Source organism: Dermacentor variabilis, chromosome 2 (assembly GCF_050947875.1).
Source record: "Dermacentor variabilis isolate Ectoservices chromosome 2, ASM5094787v1, whole genome shotgun sequence".
In the NCBI taxonomy this organism is placed as follows: domain Eukaryota; kingdom Metazoa; phylum Arthropoda; class Arachnida; order Ixodida; family Ixodidae; genus Dermacentor; species Dermacentor variabilis.
In genome coordinates, this window is record NC_134569.1 from 378,689 (window position 1) to 400,052 (window position 21,364).

The window sequence follows — 21,364 nt, forward strand, 5'->3', positions numbered from 1 at the left end:
ACTTTATCGTGGTCACCAAACGCTTTCTCTTCTTTGAGCCACTCCTGCATGTTTGACATAAGCCTGTACGCAAACTCTGTGTATGACTCACTTCTGCCTTTCTCATTTTCCCGAAACTTCCGGCGGAACGCCTCCGCTGACAGCCGGTACTTTTTTAGCAGACTCGATTTCACTTTGTCGAAATCCTCTGCCTCCTCTCTATCCAAGCGAGCGACTACGTCGGCCGCCTCGCCGGGTAACAAAGTGAGCAAGCGCTGTGGCCACGTTTCCCGAGAGAACCCCTGCTTCTCGCACGTTCGCTCAAAGTTAACCAGGAACAAACCAATGTCCTCTCCAAGCTTAAACGGCCGCATCAGGTCAGTCATTTTGAACAATACGCGTTCTCCTGCACCGTGTGCCTGACTTCCATTACGAGCGCGTTCTATCTCTACCTCAAGACGCTTCATTTCCAAAGCGTGTTGACGGTCGCGCTCTTGTTGCTCACGCTCTGTTCTTTAAGTTCGCGCTCCTGTCTTTTTGCAGTCTCCCTCTCTTCAATGGTCTCAAGGCATTCCGACAGCTCGTCATCCTCAGCCTCTAACTCAAGAATAGCCTTTAGCAGTTCAGGTTTTCTTAGTTTGTCTGAGACATCCAGACCCAACTCTCTTGCAAGCTCCAGCAATTTCGGTTTGCGCAACGACTTCAAATCCATGGCTGCTCTGAATGCTGCTTTCTCTACTGCTTACTATTGTCTTGCCGCAAACTAACCCGGCAGCAACGACAACCACAATTACCAGCTCTGTTTCTAACACTAACAAAAGCCTGGCAAAGCTCAGAAGAAGAAAGTCCCGCACTCACCAAACCTCGCAGGCAGGAATTCAGCGCAGTCGTTTCGCTGCAGGCAACCAGTCATCACACAGGGCTCGTTGCACTGCTCCCGGATCGTCGTTGAGCTGCTCAGCATACAGTCAACTGCATATCTTCGCTGCTGGCCTCCGTTGTCGCGATCTCACCGCTGGCAGACAGTTGTTTGAATCCCACCGATGGCAACGGTTGTTGTGGTCGCACCGATGGTACGACCTGTTGGGAACTCGGCGCTGACGCCCGTTGTTGCACCTGGGTCGCAAGCCCCAAGGGTAGCGTTGGCCTGGCGGCCTGGGGTACAACTGGAAGCATCCGAAGGTCCCGGCAAAGCATGAGTCGACTGGTAACAACAAAACAACTTGTTTATTTTAACATCGCAAAGAGTTGGCGGTCAGGTTGACCGAAGTAGAGAGACGGGAGAGCACTTTACTCAACAGAAGAAATCGGAGCCCTCCTTTTTGCGTCCGGGGGCAGCTGTTTTTATACTCTCGCAGTTGAGGGCAAGAAGGAACCCCTCAATAGACGAGCACGTGATTGTACAATGGGATAAGGTGACGCATACTGTCGTAGCGCCGCCGGTCGGGCACAAAGACTGGGAGGAGAAGGTGACTCCTACTGTCGTATCGCCTCCGGTCGGGCACAATGGCTGGGAGGAGAAGGTGACTTCTACTGTCGTATCGCCTCCGGTCGGGCACAATGGCTGGGAGGGGAAGGTGACCCCTGCTGTCGTATCGCCGCCGGTCGGGCACAATGGCACATACACTCACACACGCACATGAAGACACGTGGCATCGGAACATGCCTGGACGCGCTTGGCGGGGAGTGTAGCGGCGACGCCGAACGGGCCAAAATGTCTGCCGCTTTGTTGCAGTCGCGCCGGCTAAACCGCGCGTCGTAGGCGAAACGTAACAGTATGTGCATGCGTGGCAAGAGGATATATATGTACTATCCTTCCATCCATTAAACAGTTGTGAGTAGCACTTGTCCCAGTCCACCTTTCTTGTTTCCGTGTTTTTATCGCGCTAAGTGACTACTTTAACTAGTGACTAAGGTTGGTTGTGATGATAAAAGTTTGATGATTGCGGGCAAGTGATCACTACCATATGACCTGTCGATGGCTTCCCATTTAAAATCATTAAAAATAAATGGTGAGCAAAAAGCTAAATCTAAACAACTAAAAGTGCGGGAAGTCGGTGAAAAGTATGTCGGTGCACCTGAATTGAAAAAGATTATGAAAAGCAGCATCACAGAGATCAGAACATCTGGCATAAGCATTGACGATCCTTTGACCATTGCTAATGAATTTAACATGTTTTTTCAATCGGTGTTTACTATCAATGCATCGCATGTGCACTTGCATCCTTACGCGCTTCGTAATCTGATGCCCGAAGTAGATTTAAGCAAAAACGGCATTCTTAGTCTTTTGCGTAATCTAGACACAAAAAGTAATCAAGTCCGGACAAAATATCTAATGTTTTCCTCAACAGATACGCAATCTGGGTAGCAGAGTACTTATATGTAATATACAAAACATCGTTAGAATCCTGTGTGATACCGGATGATTGGCGCTTTGCAAGGATAGTTCCGATTCACAAATCTGGATCCCCTTTAGAACTAAATAATTACAGACCAGTTTCCTTAACATCCACAACTTGTAAACTGCTAGAACAAATTTTATTTAAAGTGATTATAACACATTTAGAGAATAATCATTTACTTTATGCAAATCAACATGGATTTAGGGCTGGTTTATCCACAATAACACAGTTAGCTGAGATAACGGATGATTTTATGAATGCATTGAATATGAGGGGTCAAATTGATGCAGTGTTTTTGGACTTTTCCAAAGCATTCGATGTAGTTCCGCATGCCGATTTAGTAACTAAACTGCTCTCTATGGGCATTGAACGCAATATCATCGGTTGGATAGAATCTTATTTGTCCTAAAGAAAACAATACGTTGCTGTTAAAGACTGAGTTTCTGGTACATTGGAAGTGCACTCAGGGGTGCCACAGGGGTCAGTTCTCGGTCCTTTGTTGTTCTTAGTTTATATCAATGACATCTATTTATCTGTTCAATCGCCTGTGAGGATCCGGTTGTTTCCAGACGATTTTGTTGTTTATACTAATGTAAATCATCACTCCGACCAAGTAAGACTTAATGAGGTGTTGCACTCAATTAGCGTATGGTGTGAAACATGGGGATTGAAGCTAAATACTTTGAAGACGGCAGCTATTACATTTACCAACAAGAAAGAACCCTTAGATTTTGCTTATATTATTAATAATTCTTATATACATAAAACCCAGCTAATGAAGTATTTAGGTGTTACACTCACAAGCAACTTAAGTTGGGAACCCCACATAGAAAACGTCTGCAGCAATGCGCTAAAAAAGCTGGCATTGTTGAAACGGAAATTGCGTTGTACCTCATCGACCGTTAACAACATACAAAGCGCTTGTCAGACCAAAATTAGAATATGCGGATTTGATCTGGAGCCCTCATCAAAAATATTTAATCAAGAGAATAGAAAGAGTGCAAAATTTTGCTTTGCGGTTTATATACTCCACATACTCGCGTTTTTCTAGCGTGTCCGTTCTTCGCGACAGAGCGAAATTGAAAAAACTAGCTCATCGCAGAATTGTATCTAGCATCAAATTTTTATATCAGCTGTACCATGGTCACTACAAAATACCGCGCGAATGTTATTTACCTGAGCCCCCCATGTGGTCTGCTCGTACAAACCACAACAAAACAATTAGGCAACCATTTAGTAATCTTAACATCTATCAATATTCTCTTTTTCCCCATGCAATTTCACTATGGAATAAATTACCTGAAGAAGTAGTTAACACTAATACAACAGAATCGTTCGTTCAGCTTTTAAATAACCTTTTCTTTGACCTCTAAATTGCCGCAATGAAAAGCAGTTGCTTTTGCGTTATGCTTTTTTATTGTTATTTTGTTTATGTATTGCACTGTTGTATGTTCATGTTTATTTCTGTTATGTATGGTGTTACAATGATGTATGTACAAGTTTTTGTTGTGTTTTTAATTGCTAATTGACAGTTGTAATTTACGTTGCTGTATGTACCCACTCCTGCTTGGGCCCGAATAGGGCCTGCAGTATTTGTAAATAAATAAATAAAAGAAAGGCATATATCATTTGATAGAATAAAATTTTCAACCAGTTGCCCTCGTTGGTCAGTTTTGATACTGCCCCAAAGAGTACAGTGAGCATTAAAATCCCCCACTTAAAGAAATGGCTCCAGTAATCAACCTGTTATATTTTCTAAGTGTTTAGTAGTAAAATGGGTGTGAGGTGGGATATACAGCGAGCAAATGGTGATGGTTTTGTGAGCTATAGCGGTGACAGCAACGACTTATATATGACTGGTAATGGGAACTTCTCTAGCTGCAATACTGCCCTGCACCAACAATGGCTACACCACCCGAAAGCCACTTTGTCTGAGTATGGTTGCACCGCACAACAGTGAAACCTTTTAAAATATTTTTGTGTTTTTTGCCTAAGTTTGTTTTCTGTAGGCATAAGGCCATAGGAGAGAAGTTAAATAACAGGTCTTTGATGTCACCTAAGTTATGTAAGAGACCTCTACAATTCCAACGAATAATAAAAGCCATTATGAAATTGAAAGGTAATAAATGGCATTACAAGTGAATAGGAGATAAGAAAGATGTTAGGTGACAAAGATCTAAAGAAGGCTGATACAAAGGAGCGATAACATTCAGGTAATCGCTTTCTTATTTAGAGAGGTTATTGGGACTTTGTCCCTCTTTCCATGCTCCAGAGAGCGCTTGTCCTTCGGTGTCAATGACACCAGGGTTCTTGGGTCGACCTCCATTGCTCTCTCTGAAGCGCTGGAGGACCAAGAGTTGGACGCTGAGACATGTGTCTCGGACTTTGGGGTTCATTTGATTTTAGGGCCGTGTAATTGGTGTCTGCAGGCCCTTTGAAGAGGATGGAGCAGCACTGGCTGCTTCCACTGGTGGGGGAGGGAGGGGTCACTGCGGCACCACTGCGCGTGGGCTCGGAGGACTCCCGAGGCTTCTGTGACGCTGCCTCCATCTGCGTCACATCAGCATAACTTCTTCGTGGAAGGTGCGATAGTCGCTTTCTGGCTTCATAGAATGAGATTTTTTATTTCACAGTTAGTGCAATTACTTCTTTTTCCTTTTTCCAGCAAGGGCAAGACCGCGAGTAAGCTGGATGGTCTCCTTTGCAATTAATGAAATCTGGGGAAGAAGTGCAGTTGTCAGATTGATGATCATTGGAGCTGCATATAGCACAGGTTGTTTGGCCTCACCATGCATGTGAAGCATGTCCAAACCTTTGGCACTTTAAAAACCGTCTTGGGTTCGGGATATATGGTCTGACGTTTACTTTTACATACCCTGCATCCAGCGAGGTAGGCATTATGCTTGTTGCAAAGGTAAGTATGACATGTTTTGTACAATTCTTCGTACTTTTGTCACGTTTTGTTCCTGGAAACCCTCAAGAGTTCCTCATCACTCAGGCCAATCAAATCTTCCTGTGATATCACACCCCAGCTTGTGTTTAGTGTTCTGTGTGGTGAAATTGTCACTGTTGCGTCGCCAATGCTAGTAAGTTCGGAGAGCTTTTGCACTTGATCTTTGCCATTTAGTTGTAGGAGGAGGTCCCCGCTAGAAATTTTTGATGCTTTGTATGTCGGTCTGATTTTGTCTTTCAGACACTTGGCCACCAGGAATGGAGAGAGCTTCCTTACCGGTATGTTGTTTTCACTGCGCACTACATAATATTTCAGAAATGATGGGGCATTGCTCCGAAAGAATTGAAACGGTGCTTCGGTGCGGCATCTTTTCAGACGTTGATCATAGACAGAAGTTTGCGCTGCCATAAGGAAATATTTTTGTTCGGCAACAGCACCGACCGCCACCACGGAGCCCAACGAGGGGACGTGGCAGAGCTTGCGTACAAGTCTGCACGACGCCAGTGGTGTACCCAAGGTAGGAGAGCCACACAAGGTTAACCCTTGCCGCCAAGGAGAAAGGAAGTAAATAGAAGAGAGAAGAAGACAGGAAAGGCCAGAAAGTGAGAGAGAAAGATGAAGATTCAAGGAGACAGACACAGGAAAAGGCGACTTTCGATCTCCCCCAAGTGGGTCAGCCTGGAGGTGCCGTCTACATGAAGCAGCGGCCAAAGAGGTGTGTTGCCTCCACCGGGGGGCTTTAACGGTCCGAACACCCGGCATCGGCTCAACCCCAGGATCCCCCTTTCCCCGGACACGGCTAAGCCATGCACGGCTACGTGCGGGAGGGTCCAACTCTTGTGTGTTCGGGTACATGGTGTCGCAACACACCAGACGCCTGCTTATGCAGACACCCTTGTAAGGCTTCACTAGTTCATCCTGTAATTTATGGAATTCTTGTGAGTGCCAAAAACTTCTAACACGACTTTGTTGCCAATAGATTATCATGTAAAAGAACTGATCTTTTGAATTAACTTTCGTAATCAAACTGAGAATGGCACATTGTTGTCGCCGTCCTATGTGAGAACTTGTTCTGTCACCACCTTGTGATAACAATGGTGATGAAACTAGCTCTGGCAGTAGGCTATTGTGAATCTGGTTTCATATCTATTTGCACTGTGCAGGCAATTTACAGACAATTTTTTTTTACGTCAGCGGAACTCACGCTTATATGGGGATCAGTGTTAAGTGAAGCTTTGCTTGATGTACATGCAAATGTTAATGCAAATGCTATGCAAACAGAATGCTAATGACTGCAATGGTTGCACAAAGTGATGCAGATGAAATTTTACTTTATGCAAATAAAATGTTAATGACCCAAAAGCAATGCTATGTTTAATCAAACATAGCACAGTCAGGTAAGTGTAGCATAATGGTGCAAATGTTACCAATTTTTTCTTTGCTTGCCTCTAGTAATGGGTAGTGGGTAATGGGCTTGCGTTAACTCAGCAAGATGCCAGTACCCAGAGCATACAGCTAAGTGGGAAACATTTTCACCCATGCCGACAGTATTACATTGACAGCATGACGACAACAGCATGATAGCAAATAAGGTGGAAATGCTAATTATGACAATGGATAATAATCACGATAGGACAACAGCCTGACAACCGCAGCACGACGAGTGATGACTGCATGTTACAAAGGCATCACAACTCCATGATAAAGACATGGGAATATGACATAATGATAATGATAACAGGATGGCAAAGACATGTGACGAACAAACGATGACAAAGAAAAGACAATAATGGAATAACAATGATGGAGCAACAACAACAGGGAAGACGGTGACCTGACGCCCTAAGTATGACAAAAATGGAATGACGACATCTACATGACAATGGCAGCATGCCAACAACAGCGCAATTATGATGGCACGATAACTGCCCAACGACGTTAAGATGACAAAATGATCACAATGACATGACGACGACAGCATGTGACGAATGAATGACGACGAAGAGATTACAAATATGGAATGATGACAATGATGACAATGAGGTGACAATACCAGTGGGAGGACAGTGGTACGTTCCTGGGGACCACGGTGTGACGATGACAGTATGGTGACAGCAGCATGACGATGGCATCCAAATGACTGTATAATTATGATAGCATGATAACTGCATGACGATAGAATGAGAATTATGGCGTGACAAAAACAAAGAAATAATGATGATGGAATGACGATGACCACGTGGTGATGATGGAACAATGGCAGCAGCACACGGAACAATGGCAGCAGTGAAAGCATGTCAACAACAGAATGATGATGGTATAAATGAAGGTGACAAACTTACGATGAAGGAATGATGAAAATGACATGACAACCAAAGTGTATTTGTATTGGAGCTCATGTGTGCACTTGCATAGATCATCTGCTGTACTGGGCCGCCTCGCTTTGCACTATATTCCATACTGGCCTGCGCTACACCCAGACGACAAATAAATGACAGCTACAATGTGACGACGAAAGTATGTGTGTGTTGGAGCTCACGTCTGCATTTGCATAGATCATCTGGCACCCCAGGCCTCCTTGATTTGCGCTACAGTTAAAGCTCAATATAATGAACTTCTACATAACAAAGTGTTCTATATAACGAAGTGTTTAATTTTTTATAACTTCTTGTCATAGAACACCATGCATTTTGAAGTTCAATATAGCAAAGTGTGTTATACAAAATTTTAATATAACAAAATTTCACTGACTATGTGATTGAATACCTAGGCAATAAATGGAAACTGCCGCAGACACACAAGGTCAAGTGATTGAATTACATGCCATGCAGCTGCTTGAAAATGCACCTCTCAAGTTGCCGTGATAGAGAGTGGCCACCAAAGTGGAGCAACGTAGCAGCATAGCAGCAAGGCCCTCTAACATCATGTTGTATATAAATTTCACATGTGATAAGACACTGTTGTGCCTAGCATGCTGTGCACTGTGTATGTTAGGGTAAAGCTTGAAAGGGTGAGCCAACAAGGACGGTCACTTGATGCAGTGTATTCCTACATGAGCAGCGGAGGGAGGTAGGTGAGCGTGTGCCTCATCTGCTAGCCTGGCCACGTGGCTGACTGCATATGTGGACCGCGCACCCTATGTTGGAGATAATTTGCAGTGGGTGCAAATGCAAGGCGAGCCTAGACGGCCGCGACTTCATGTGAACTGTCTTTCTGTGCGTTTAGTGATGGAGGTCGTGTAACTTCGAGTGTCGAAGATGCGTTGAAGCGAGAGGCAGCCGAAGCTTTCAATCACCTCTTCCTGTAGTCTTCATGATAGCATCATCGCGGTGTGGGTGACACTATCAGCTATGGCGGCGAAGTGGACAAAAGCTTCACAGGCTTCGCTTCAAACCCCCAATGTGAAAATATCATAGTCCTTTAAAACTTTTCTACTGGCGAAGTGGACACAAAAGCTTCACAGGCTTCACTTCAAACCACCAATGTGAAAATATCAGAGTCCTTTAAAACTTTTCTACTGGTCATGAAACTTCAGGCCAAGTTTGCTATATGGACTGCAGCTGCTGCTAGGGGCGCTACTGCAGATGAGGAGGCTATGATCGCTGGTGTTGTTGGCTGGCTTTGGCACTATAGAATAGTTTAGATGAGTTTAGGCACGATCACACTAGGCCAACACAATGCCGATTTTGGTCTGCTGACTTCCCACGACAACTGTGTTATGCCGATGGCTGTGCAGGCAGGAATGGAATTATTGGCAGACAAGTCAGACAGTTATACTGCCATACTGCAAGGGCACGATGGCCCCCCACACCGACATGGCTGTTGTGACATTTTTGCCACTGATTTCCACACATGCTGCTCACATTTTCTTTTTTACTTATGCTCAAAAAGACTTTTAGCATATTTGGCAGCAAGAAATAGTTAGAGTGCGCAACTTTCTGCGTTTGAATACCAATTTATCCAAGCGGTGTATTTGTTCACACCGGCAAATATGGCCACAGTTGTTCGTTTGCTTCAAGAGCCGTGTAAACTGCACTGCACTGGCATGAAACAATGATGAAATATTGATTTGCAAGTATGCGAATGGTCGCATCATTCTAGCTCGACGAACTGCATGATATGAGCGACCGGCAGCTTAGGGATCCCCTTTTAAAACAGCACTAGCATATAAAGGGCTGTTAATGATTGCTGGTTCTCGCTTTTTCTTTAGAACTATGCATTATGAATGCAGTGTGCTCGATGAATAGCTGGTTTTCATATTTTCTTTAGAACCCTTCATCATGCATGCAGTGTGCTCGATGAAGCATTGTTAAAGAAAACTCTGCACGTATAAGCACTCAGTTAGAGAGCATGTAACTTTTTCTGAAAACGTCAAAGCCTGCTGTATATTCATGTAACTGAGCAAGGCACACTGCAGTATTGTGGGGGCTGTGATTGGTTGCCTGTTTCACATAAGAGGCTAACATATGTGTCAGCATAAATCACAAACTTTTCTGTAGGTCGTGAGCTATACATACAGAGCTACCACTATATGTATAGTCGCATTTATTTCATGAAAGCACCGGCAAGTGTGACCAGCAGCCTTTGATTGGACATACCGATGTTGGCCCTGCGCCATGTCGCCTCTTCCCACCTTCTTCTGCACACAGCATACAACACTTCAAATCACTATGGCCAGAACTGAACTACAAAAGCAGCTTCCTTTGTCCTAAGTGCTTATCTTTTAGTTCAGGCCAATCAGTAGTGGGTGCACAAACACTAGGAGTTTAGCCGGGGGGGGGGCTTATGGAGATTCAGCCCCCCCTCCCCCGAAACTTTTTGTGCTGTCATGCAGCGCCGGCCAAAACAACCGCAGGCACCGGAAATCATTGTGGATTTTGTCTAGAATGTCTTTTTCACGCTAGAAAAGACATTTCAGCGTGAACATTGCGAAATTGGGCTGGATTTTGCAGAAATGCCCATGCAATGGGAATCACATAACGCAAGGAGCCCCATCCTGGCACAAAGTTTCAAGGGAGTTTTGATGGCGAGCGGGCTCGTCGTGGCATCTCAGGGAGGCCGCGGCATCTACGGAGTGCATGGATTTCAATTCCGAAACTTTACAGGTGTAAAGTTCTCAGAAACTTTTGATGCGAAAGGTGCACTAATATCTCCAAACTCATGCTTTAGATTTTCAATTCCAGAACTTTGAGGGTTTAATGTTGTTATAAACATTTGACGCCAAAGGTGCATCAACATTGTCATACATTGGACCATACAAAGTGACAAGCCGAATCAACACACTATCAGACAAGTTGACAAAGAAAGCAGTGAGGTCCGATGAGACGAAGCGTTGTGGTGGTTCATTTTTGCCGTCATGTCACAGAAAAGAATATCAACATTTTTTTTTTTTACCTGTGCCAGAGCATCCATGTCAGGATACTAAAGCCAGCAAAGGTAACTACATTCTTATTTATTTTTCTACTTTGACTTTTATTTGCAAGGACACATTGAGCCTCTTCAATTTTTTTCTCTCGCTACCTGCGCGCTGCCGCCCCCCTGCCAGAGTGCACAATTTTCCTTGTGTTGCCCCAGCCACCGTGCGGCACACTTCGATGCATGTTCATTTTTCTCTGGCCGAGTAGATTTTTGTATTACAGAGTTTTAGACTCTTTCTAGCTAGCAGACGAGAAAAAGAAACGATGGTCGCTCGCCGGCATCACTGTGGGAACTTGACGGCTTGCAATGCGTTCGCTTGAGTGCAACCTCTCAGGAAAATTTTGTCTCACCGGTGTAGGATACCGAGCAGTGTGCGTATGGTTCTCTGTGGACCAAGCGCCTCGCATTTTCTTCGATATTCCTTCGGTAGCCACATTAGGTACCCAAAGTAGGCATTCGATTGTGGCCAACATGCTTTCCTTTGCATTTTTTTTTCACTTCCTCCCCCCTCATCACAAAAGAAAGAAAAACAAAAACTAAAACAAAAGACATTGTTGCGGTGCAGCGAATTGTTGCATGATGAAAGTTTGAGTTTGTTACTTCTCCTTTTGCGGAAACTAATGGGCCACAGGACGCTTGAGTTGCCGGATACTCTTATTATATTACTGCGATAGCAATTATATGGATACTCAGGGTGTATTGCTATCACCCTCATGTTCTGCATAAAGTCCAAGGCGATAACATTGTGACCGTGCGCCACATGCTGTTTGTGCGAGTGAAAGCGTAGGTGGGTAGGGGGGGGAGGTGCCATGGGTGAGCCGACGATGGTGGCTTTGTCTTCTGTGCACAAGAGAGAAAAGCGGGGAGAAAGTGCGCCACCTCCTGTTGCGCGCGATATATCAGGTGGAGTGGAGGGAAGGGGGGGGGGGGCTGTGATCTGTGAATTTGTGGTTGCGCAACATGTTTATTTGCCTTGTTTGACATGCTATAGATAGCGACTTTTTCTTAGATACGTAGATTTATTGGAGACTTATACATGTATTTAAATATCCTGTTGCAAGGTTTTCTGTATATGTGCAGTGACCTTTGTTTCTAGTGACACTTTCTTGCCCTTTATTGAGCTGTATCTTCTCATTTGTATATTCCATTATATTCTTGCATTTCTAACGTACGAGGGCGATTCAAATGAAAGTGAGCCAAACCACCCCGCGCAGTAATGGTTCGGTTCATTATGTGCGAGGCACACACGCTGCACACAGGCATCTTTCATTTACAAGAGTAATACGCAGGTGTGAGGATTCAGAATGTCTACCAAGTTGACATTTCCAAATTCCCCGAGTTTTCCAGGTTTCCTTGAATGAGTCAGAACTTTGTTTTATGTCAAGACGGGCTGACACCATTTTGCCCGATGCTGTCACTCTCTAGTAAGCATGTTGAAACAAAAAATATTATTTAATTCAATTTGAATAGTAAGGAGCAATATCGATTTTATTCAAAAAGAAAATGGAAAGAAGGTGATAGTAAAATGCACATTGGAAAAAATGGCCAAACTCATTCCAAATATCGAGCAGAACATTTTCCAATACAAATGAAAAGGAGTGCATACAGAAGTAAACATTTTCGAATATGAGCTATTTCCATCAACTGATGACAAGCTTGTTGGTATGAGGCCTGAACTTTTGTCACAACTAAGATTCTCTCTCAGCAGCTGAGAAGTCAACCTCAACTGTCCTGACATACTATCAGCCCGTACACAATATCTCAGTGTTGGGTTTCACTGCTTTAAGGAGTTTGGTTTGGATGAGGGACACCTCCATCTTGGCGTCAGCCAACACTTTGTTTTCTTGAGCGCAAGCGCCTTCAAAGAGGTGAAGGCACGCTTCCTTTTTTTTAAATTTCTCAGTGCGTCGGTCCTTTCTGTTCTCATCCTCCTTCCACCACGCATTTGCCCACCGATCATTTGAAGCATCCTCTTGGTCAGTTTTACAGTCAGCGTCCGACTTTTGGACCCCCTAGGGGTTGCAAAAACGTCTGAAAAATCGGGCAGTCTGAAAAAAATGAATGCATGTCTTTAACTGCCCTTAACTTTTTTGTTACCACGCATACTAAAACCGACCACCAGTGATCTATACTTTAGATAGCTGATTTCGACATGTTAGAGCCATTTCATATCCATTTAAGGCCATCCAGTAGTTAGTACATTCACTGAACTTTCAGAACCAGTTAAAATTTTCGCGCTCCGGTTTTGTTGTGATTTTTGATGGACCTTTTTGTGAACGAATGCACGTATGTGGTAGAGAAAAGAGGCGTGGCCATCACCTTTTGCCGTGCTTGAGAAAAAAGCATGTCGCTCACGATTACACTGCATTAGCATCAAAATTTGGTCATCAAACGACTCCCAGTAAGTCAAGAATTAAATTATACTGCCGGCTTTGCCGTTCGGCAGTGCTGAACGGTGATAAATAACCGAAAATGACACCAGCTGTTCACTAGTGAGCTTTGGTTTGGATTCCGAGTCGTTTTATTCAACCGAAGTGTATTTCTGAAGGTGCGCCACATATCTAGCATGTGGACCTGGCATTTTCAACCAATTTCCAAGAGTATTGGTATCACTTCTCTCGTAAAATCCAGGCAAGGGGCACTGCCGGTGTTACTGCGCAGTTACTTATTAAGGTGGCTCTCATGGCATCGTCCCGTGTGGCTGCGCCGCGAGAAAAGCATCGTGCTCGAAACTATGCTGCATCCGCACTTCAATTTAGTAATGAGCACTCGAGTTATGATTCTGAAGATGACAGCAAAGCAGATTCAAGCTCCGACGGCGAAGATGTTTTGAGTCAGCATGGGATATCCGCAACTGTTCACTGGCGAGTTTCCGTTACAGCCTTGAGCGGTCTCCTTTCTTGTGCGCACTTATTTGCCGATCTTATTGCACAACCTGAGAGCTCTCCTTATTATCTTCAGGGTGTATACTTCGCTTGGTTATGATGTGCTTCCATCGGCAGCAAAGAAACTTCGGTTCACGCCAAGAAGGCCACCCGTAGCACATTTCGGCCCAGCATTGCAGATCACCGCAAGACAGTTTGCAACGGCGTGGGATTTCTTTCTGCTCTTCTTCTCTGCAGAAGTGATAAAGACAATCTGCAAAAATGCAAACAGATATGCTTAGATGAATAATCTTATAGCTGCCCAGCTACGCTGAGAGCGATTGGTCCTGGAAGAGGTGCATGACTCTAGACGAACTGTTAAAGTACGTTCCCTGGACTTCTCAGCGGGCCATCCTCGGAAAGTGCCGAAAAGACAGAACTGCAAAACGTGTTACGAGGACCACAAAGACGAAGAAATACCAGACATTTTGTGGGAAAAGTACGGAGTGCACCTATGCTTTGCAAAATCCAGGAACTGCTTCACCGCATGGCATGAGCAATGAACTGGTCTTCGTTTCTTTTTTGTATCCAAAGAACGGCGGTGTACTTATATTTTTTATTATACTTATATTTTTATATTTTATATATATTTATTTTTTCAAACACTATTCCTGGGTTATCTTTGAAATGAATATTCTGAATTTACTTTGTATTAATCTTTTAGCAGATATCGTTTTCTATTGTTGTTTTTATCAACTGGCAGCAAAAATGGCGCTTTCTAGAATTATTGCTTTACCTAAAGATATTTTGTTTGGCAAAATATGTTTTTGGAAAGAATTTCATTATGCACAACATGCTATGCTACAATGTGTGCTGGAATATTATTTGTAGTGGTAAATATTTTTTTTTTCGAGACCTATAAAAAGTTCCATTTTCTCACGGTAACGAAAGAGTTAAGGGCTCAAATTGCCACAGGCACGTCCGAAAAAGCTCTCAAGGCCTGCGAGTACACTTATTAGGGATATCGGTGCTCGTACTATGGCAGGAGATGGGGGTGCACGTGTGTATAATTAAGGAATACGTACTGTGTCCCGTGACAATTGCCCCTTCCCACGCTTGTTATGCTTCACCGCGTAGCATTTATGTATTGAGGCGAAGCTGACTTTAATAATATTTGGGGTTTTACGTGCCAAAACCACTTTCTGATTATGAGGCACGCCGTAGTGGAGGACTCCGGAAATTTTGACCACCTGGGGTTCTTTAACGTGCGCCTAAATCTAAGCACACGGGTGTTTTCGCATTTCGCCCCCATCGAAATGCGGCCGCCGTGGCCGGGATTCGATCCCGCGACCTCGTGCTCAGCAGCCCAACACCATAGCCACTGAGCAGCCACGGCGGGTGCGAAGCTAACTTTCGAAGACTAGCATTACCCAACGCGCTGTGCTTTGCGAAATCCGAAGCCAATCGCGAGGATTACAAAGGCGGACTCGGTGCCATTGCTGACAGCGGCGAATTCTTTCAATTAAAAACACGGCACCGCAAAGCAAGAAGCTAGCGAATGTAGAAACAGCTAGGCCTAACGTTGTGCGGTGGTGACTACGGCTGCCAGCGGATCTGCGTGCGAGAACACCGGTTCGAGGCGGCGAGATAATCGAAATGGCGGCGGTGGTGGCTTTGATTAATGTCATTTCAGACCTGCAGTCAGCGCAATATACATTGACTCTATGGATGGAGTACGCGGTGGTGCCGCGAAGCCGAGCGAATTATCGGGCATGTCCGAAAAATCAGGCGTCTGGAAAATCGGTCAACTACTCTAGCAATACCTTGTGCCGATGACAGACGTCAATGACGATTCGTTGCGATTCGTCTATTACTGGATCCCACTGGAGCCAGCATTAACACGACCTTCGTTCCCTTTCAATAAAATTACCAGCTGGTTTTTCCTGATAGAAACACAAATTCCCTGAGTTTTCCCTGAGTATTTCCAGACTATTCAAATTCCCTGAGAATTCCCGGTTTTCCCGGTTGGTAGACACCTGGAGGATAAATTTCTTTAATGCCCTCATACAATGGGTTGAACAGGGTTGCGTGACATAATGGAAGCTCCAAAAGTTGAACAGCGTGGTGTCGTGAGCTTTTCGACAGCTGAAGGTGTTTCCCAAAAATAATTTAGTAGCCGTACGGCTGTCTTTTACGTTGAACATCGCGTTTGATTGGCCACTGTGAAGTGTTGGAGCAAACGGTTCAAAGAAGGACGTGAAAGTTGCAAAAACGATTCAAGACCGGGCTGAAGCCATCGTGCAATCACCCCCAACACAATATCAAAGGTTGATCCAATTAGAGAGGAATGGAGGATAAGCATTGACGAACTGGCAGAGCGTGTGAACATCAGTCATGGTTCAGTTCCCACCATAATTAATGAACACCTCGGTTATGGACTCTTGCGTGTGCAATGGATGCCCAAGATATTGAACAACCGCCAGAGACTGAGAGGTTCAGTGCTGCCTTGACTCATATCTAATCCGGTATCACAATAAGGATGATGACTTGCCTGCAATTGGGACCGGGGACGAACCATGGTTCCCCCAGTACGAGCCTGAAACACGACGGCTGTGGGGTTCTCACCCATGCTCTTGGGACAAAGGAACAACACAGTAGTACAAACAATCACAAGGGCATTTATTTTTGCCTGCTAGCTGAATTACTATCCACAACACATATGCCGATGGGCGCGCGACAAATCGCGGAAGTCCGACTCACCGAGACCGAATAACGAGCGAATATGTTCGCCCCATGCTGGACACCAACGCTTGATCGTTCGCGCGTATGGTCACGCGAACGGTGACGCGTTCGAACGGTCGTGTTCATCCATCTCAGGGTAGGCCTCACCAGACGGTCTCGCAGAAGCATGGATCGGCGCACGCGCACAACGTCTGCGCCGATTACCGATCCTGAACCAAACAGGAAGAGTCTTCTTTTTGCGCCCAAGTAACCCGGTTGTTAGGTGGCGTTAGCAGAGCCACACTCGCGCCATCTCTTGCAATGCACTTCAACCAGACCGATTGCCGCTGGCACCAAGCCACGCGGCGAAGCCGGATTACAGGAGACAGGAGCTATGCAGGAAAACAACATATCAGGGAATGCGTGAGAGTCCCGCATACCCACACGGCAAAGCTTACAGTGGAAACGTTCCAATTAACCACCCCCAAAGGAAGCAAAGACTGTCGTTTCTGCCGGAAAGGTGTTGTTGACTTCCTTTCAATTGTCAGGGGCCATTCAATAAAGTTGTATCCATCCATTCATCCATCGAATTTGCTAAACCTGGAGAGACTATCAATTGTTTCCGATATTGTGAAATGACGGATCGGCTCCGTGTTGCAATCAAGAACAAACGACGTGGAAAATTGAGGAATGGGGTCATCTTGCTGTACAACAATGCCCGTCCCCATGTCACTGATGCTGTTAACACAAAATTGGCAAAGTTCAAGAGGGAAAAGCTGCAACATCCGCCATACAGCCCAGACCTGTTGCCTTGCGACTTCCAAATTTTGAGGCACTTGAAAAAAACAACTCAAGGAAACCAGATTCGTGTTGGACGATGACTTGAAAAGGGTCAGTTACAGAAAATTTTTGAAGCAGCAACCCAAGGAGCTTTTTGAGACAGGAATCACGCGAATCGTTTGTCAGTGGGACAAATGTCTCATGGAGACTACTTTTAAATAAAGTACCCCGTTTGTCGCATATTCGCATTGGCTCACTTTCATTTGACTCACCCTCGTATATGTTGCAGAATGCCTGCTTTTTATGTGTTCTCTGTTGCGACTATAATTTCAGTGCAATTACTCACAATACACGACCAGTGACAGCTGCTCCTGCACAATGACATTGTTACAAAGGAAAACGTCATTGAGATTTATCCCTGGCCATTGCAAATGTACAAGGATGTAAACAAGATTCTTGAATGACAAAGTTTCATTAAAATATTTGTCCTCAACTTGTTCATTTCATGGCCTTTACATTTTTCATATCAGCCGAATGCACTGCGTTGCTAGTTTCAAATTGATATAGTTCTAAAATTCTTGTGACATTTTATTTACTTATTAAATAGACAGATAATATGGGATATTAGTTAATTCGGGCACAATTTTTAAAACATACGAGTATATTCTTTTATTAAAAGATACATCTTTTACTTGTCTTGACAGTGCATAGCGTTCAAGAATTTGTTTATTTATTTATTTATTTACAGCATACTGCAGGCCGTGTGGCCCAAGCAGGAGGGGCATGGTAACAAATAAAAGTACATGTATAAAAGGCAGAATTGCAAAAATATGAAATTCAAGAAATGAAACAATATAACACGAAACAGCAATGTTAGTTAAGAAATACTAATAATATGAGTTTGAATTGTTTCAGGTGAGTTCAGATGATGGAAAGGGATGAGGTTCCATTCTTCTATGGTTCGAGGAAAGGATGAAAACTTAAAGAGGTTTGTCCTGGCAACGTAAGGGGAGAGAGCGAGGGGGTGGGAATGACGGGTTTTCCTGGATGCGGAAAGTGTTATGTATGAACTAGGATCTAAAGAAAATTTACGGTTTATCAAGGAGTAGAGGAACTGCAGGCGCATTATTTTTCTCCTCGTTTGAAGGGTGTGAAAGCCATTTGTCCGCAGTAATTCAGAAACAGACTCTTCGCGGCCGTATTTGGAAAAAATAAAACGTATGGCTCTTCTCTGTATCCTTTCAAGGGCGTAAATGTTGATTTTGGTAAACGGGTCCCAAATAATGGACGAGTATTCCAATTTGGGTCGAATAAATGTGGTGTAGGCTAAGGATTTTACTTCATGGGATGCATGTTTAAGCTTATGGCGAAGTTTGCAGCACATCTGGCAATGACAATGCAGTTATTATTCCCGTATTTGATCCCTCGACAAATTCTATAAGGAGGACGCCGAGATGCCAATGTGAGCCCCCCTGAATGAAATTTTTGGCGACGCCACTGGCAAACACATCTGCCAAGCTAAGGCTAACAATCTCTGAACAAGGTCAACATAGCTTCAAACTCAATTCGAACAGCTGCCAAGGGCTGACAATAGTGCATTTCGACTTCAGAAGCATGTTTATACTTATTTGAAGTGTAAATAATTATGGGGTGTCCTGACTAACATTAGCCAAGCTAACAACATGGTCGTCACACTCTTCTTGCAAAACACAGTAGGTCTCATAAGCACATTTTTCACATTGTTTTCCTTTTCTCTTTTGTTCAATACATTGGCTAATGTTAGCTAGAACACTCAGTATGTAAGCAGAGACGAATACTGTGGCAATCACACTGTCTATGCAATGTTTTCTCTCAGTGGTTGATTTCACAAAAGCTGGCAGTTTGTCTCGTGCGTCAATCTGTAGCTGGAACAACACTGCTGCACACAACAGGTCCTTGGCATTGTTGTTCAAGCTCCTGAGGACCATTCAAGCTTCTCTGCATAAGTTAAAAGGTAGAACGAGTAAAGTTGCTACAAAAATCAGACGAACACATCAGCCAGCTGCTGCATTGCTTACCAAGTGTCCCTTCAATATGTCCCCTCTGAACTGGTGGCACCGTCACATGGTCACTGTTGGCAGTGTATGAAGCTCTTCCGCAGTGTGACCAAAAAGCTTTGTCACCAGTAAAAAATATCAAAGGGCTCTGATATCGTCAACAAGGCATGACAGAGTATCTTTGGTCACTGACACTCAAATTCAACTAAATGATTTCGTTTCTTATTGAAATGTTTTTTTCGTCATTGAAAGTTCGTGACTCGTTCACGAGCCCGGGCAGATTGTGACAGGAAGTAAAAACTAAGACACAGCACAATTACAACCCATAAATGCAAAGCATAATGCCCTGCCTATGGACACTAAGATGCAGATAAATTTTGCAAGATCAATGGAATTTTTAGTGCACAGCACCTAAATCAGAGTACATGCAGTGCATGCATCTTCTTTTTTTTCCCGCTCAGAGCACAGGTGAAAAAAGTTACTTATTATAGCATTGAAGTGGTACAGTGTTTCACATATTCACAGTGTGTTTTTAACTCAATTGGAGACCTGCACAAGTGCTAGATTGTACAAAGCAAACGTGCTGGCAAAAATAAGTTATAAGCTGTTTATTTTCTTCCTGAGGTGCTCTCTACGACACTACTTGAAAGAAGGAGAGAAAACATAAGCAGAGGTTTCAAAATGTGCTGAATCTTAGTGAGAATAATTTACAACCATGTTAGTTGGAATCCAATGTCACTACTTCAGTAAGCGCACCTTGGTTCACCCGCAGCCCACAGCCAGCACAGCGGTAGTTCTGCTTGGCGAGTTGATCCTTGCGCCTGCACAGAGTGGCTGTTCATCAGTGGCTTCTCTTGCTGTCCTAGCTTCATTGAAGTGGTGGCTACATTCAACTACTATGCCCAATTTTACTTGCAATGTACAGCTAGCTAAATTTGTGATTTCTTTCTCAGTGGCCACGACACAATTTCTATCCTATTATGAACACACAATTTTTTCCTGACTCCGAAGTCTATCTAACTCTATCTTGAATTAAACATTTCAATGAATTCTTTTTACTTAAGATGGTTTAATTTTCCTCGACTCTAACAGTATATAAATGTATGTTCATCATTTGGTCTGCCACCAGCAGGCGCATTGCAGGAACTAACTTTTCCCATCATGGTAAAATGAACGATCTGCAGTTTTTATTCATTTGGTCTTTACTTATACATGACATTTGTGTCATATAACCAATTTTCATGCACCACAATATCGTAATATAAGCAAGCCAGTACTCAAGGCTGCTCCTTTGCAGTACTCAAGGCTGCTCATTTGCAAGTCCCAAAGGAAGCCTCAAGGCTGCTTCCTTTGGCACTTAAACATTATTGTTATTATTGTTTCGAGAAAGGAAAACCTGTATAGCAACTGTCATGACAAGCAATGCACTTGTGATTCATATCTGTGAATTTGAATATGTTTGCAGTGGATGAAACGCCAACGTAGGCACAAGAGCAAGTCTTGTAAGGGCCAAAGGCATCACAAGACCCTGAAAGGTGGGTTTCAGCTAAATAAAAAAAGTGCTATATTTTTTTTGATATGTGACGTTCCTATTCATTTCTATTTTTGTCTCATGGATTTTTATTTCATTTTTTTATGTTTTTAGATTGTTTTCTTGCTCTGTGGTCTTGTATTTTTGTTGTAACACCACCTGCTTGGTCCTCGGACTGTTTTGATTTATGTTAATCTCACCATCTATAGTGCTGCATATCAGCAATCAGATATACTGTTTGTTTATAATTTTATTGGGTTTGTTTTGCTTTTCTTGCATATTCTTTTAATTGTGTGATGCTACGCTGCTCTTAAATGTGAATGTTTTCTACGGATAAACTTCAATTAGTAGTTGGCACACGTCCCGTCCCTTTACATTCTTATCATCATTTTGCACCAATTGTTCCCCCTCCAACGTGACAAACTATGTAGCTGAAAACACGATTCTTCATACACTTGTTTCAACAACAACTGTCTGATTATTAGAAACAGAATTTGAGACAAATGGATAATTTCTGCTGACCAAGATTCTTTGCGGTGGCTACACCAGGAATTGTGCGATAACACACTGGTTGTTTCATATGGTTTTGTCATGCAATGCGTAAAGAAGGCTTTCTAGGAATGCATATTGCTTCAAGTTTGTAGACAGTTGCTAGAGTAAACATTTGAGAGTGGACAGGC

At 43.7% G+C, this 21,364-nt stretch overlaps 1 protein-coding gene across 4 annotated transcripts in view; it reads right to left on the reverse strand.

Moving 5' to 3' along the window:
* Rubicon (run domain Beclin-1-interacting and cysteine-rich domain-containing protein rubicon) overlaps nucleotides 1–21,364 on the reverse strand; it is a 415,700-nt gene that overhangs the window by 110,123 nt on the left and 284,213 nt on the right. For all 4 annotated transcript variants that reach the window (XM_075679515.1, XM_075679514.1, XM_075679513.1 and 1 more), the window contains one exon: nucleotides 19,910–19,974. In XM_075679515.1, the coding sequence (XP_075535630.1) occupies nucleotides 19,910–19,974 (65 nt within the window). The remainder of the gene's footprint in view (nucleotides 1–19,909; nucleotides 19,975–21,364) is intronic.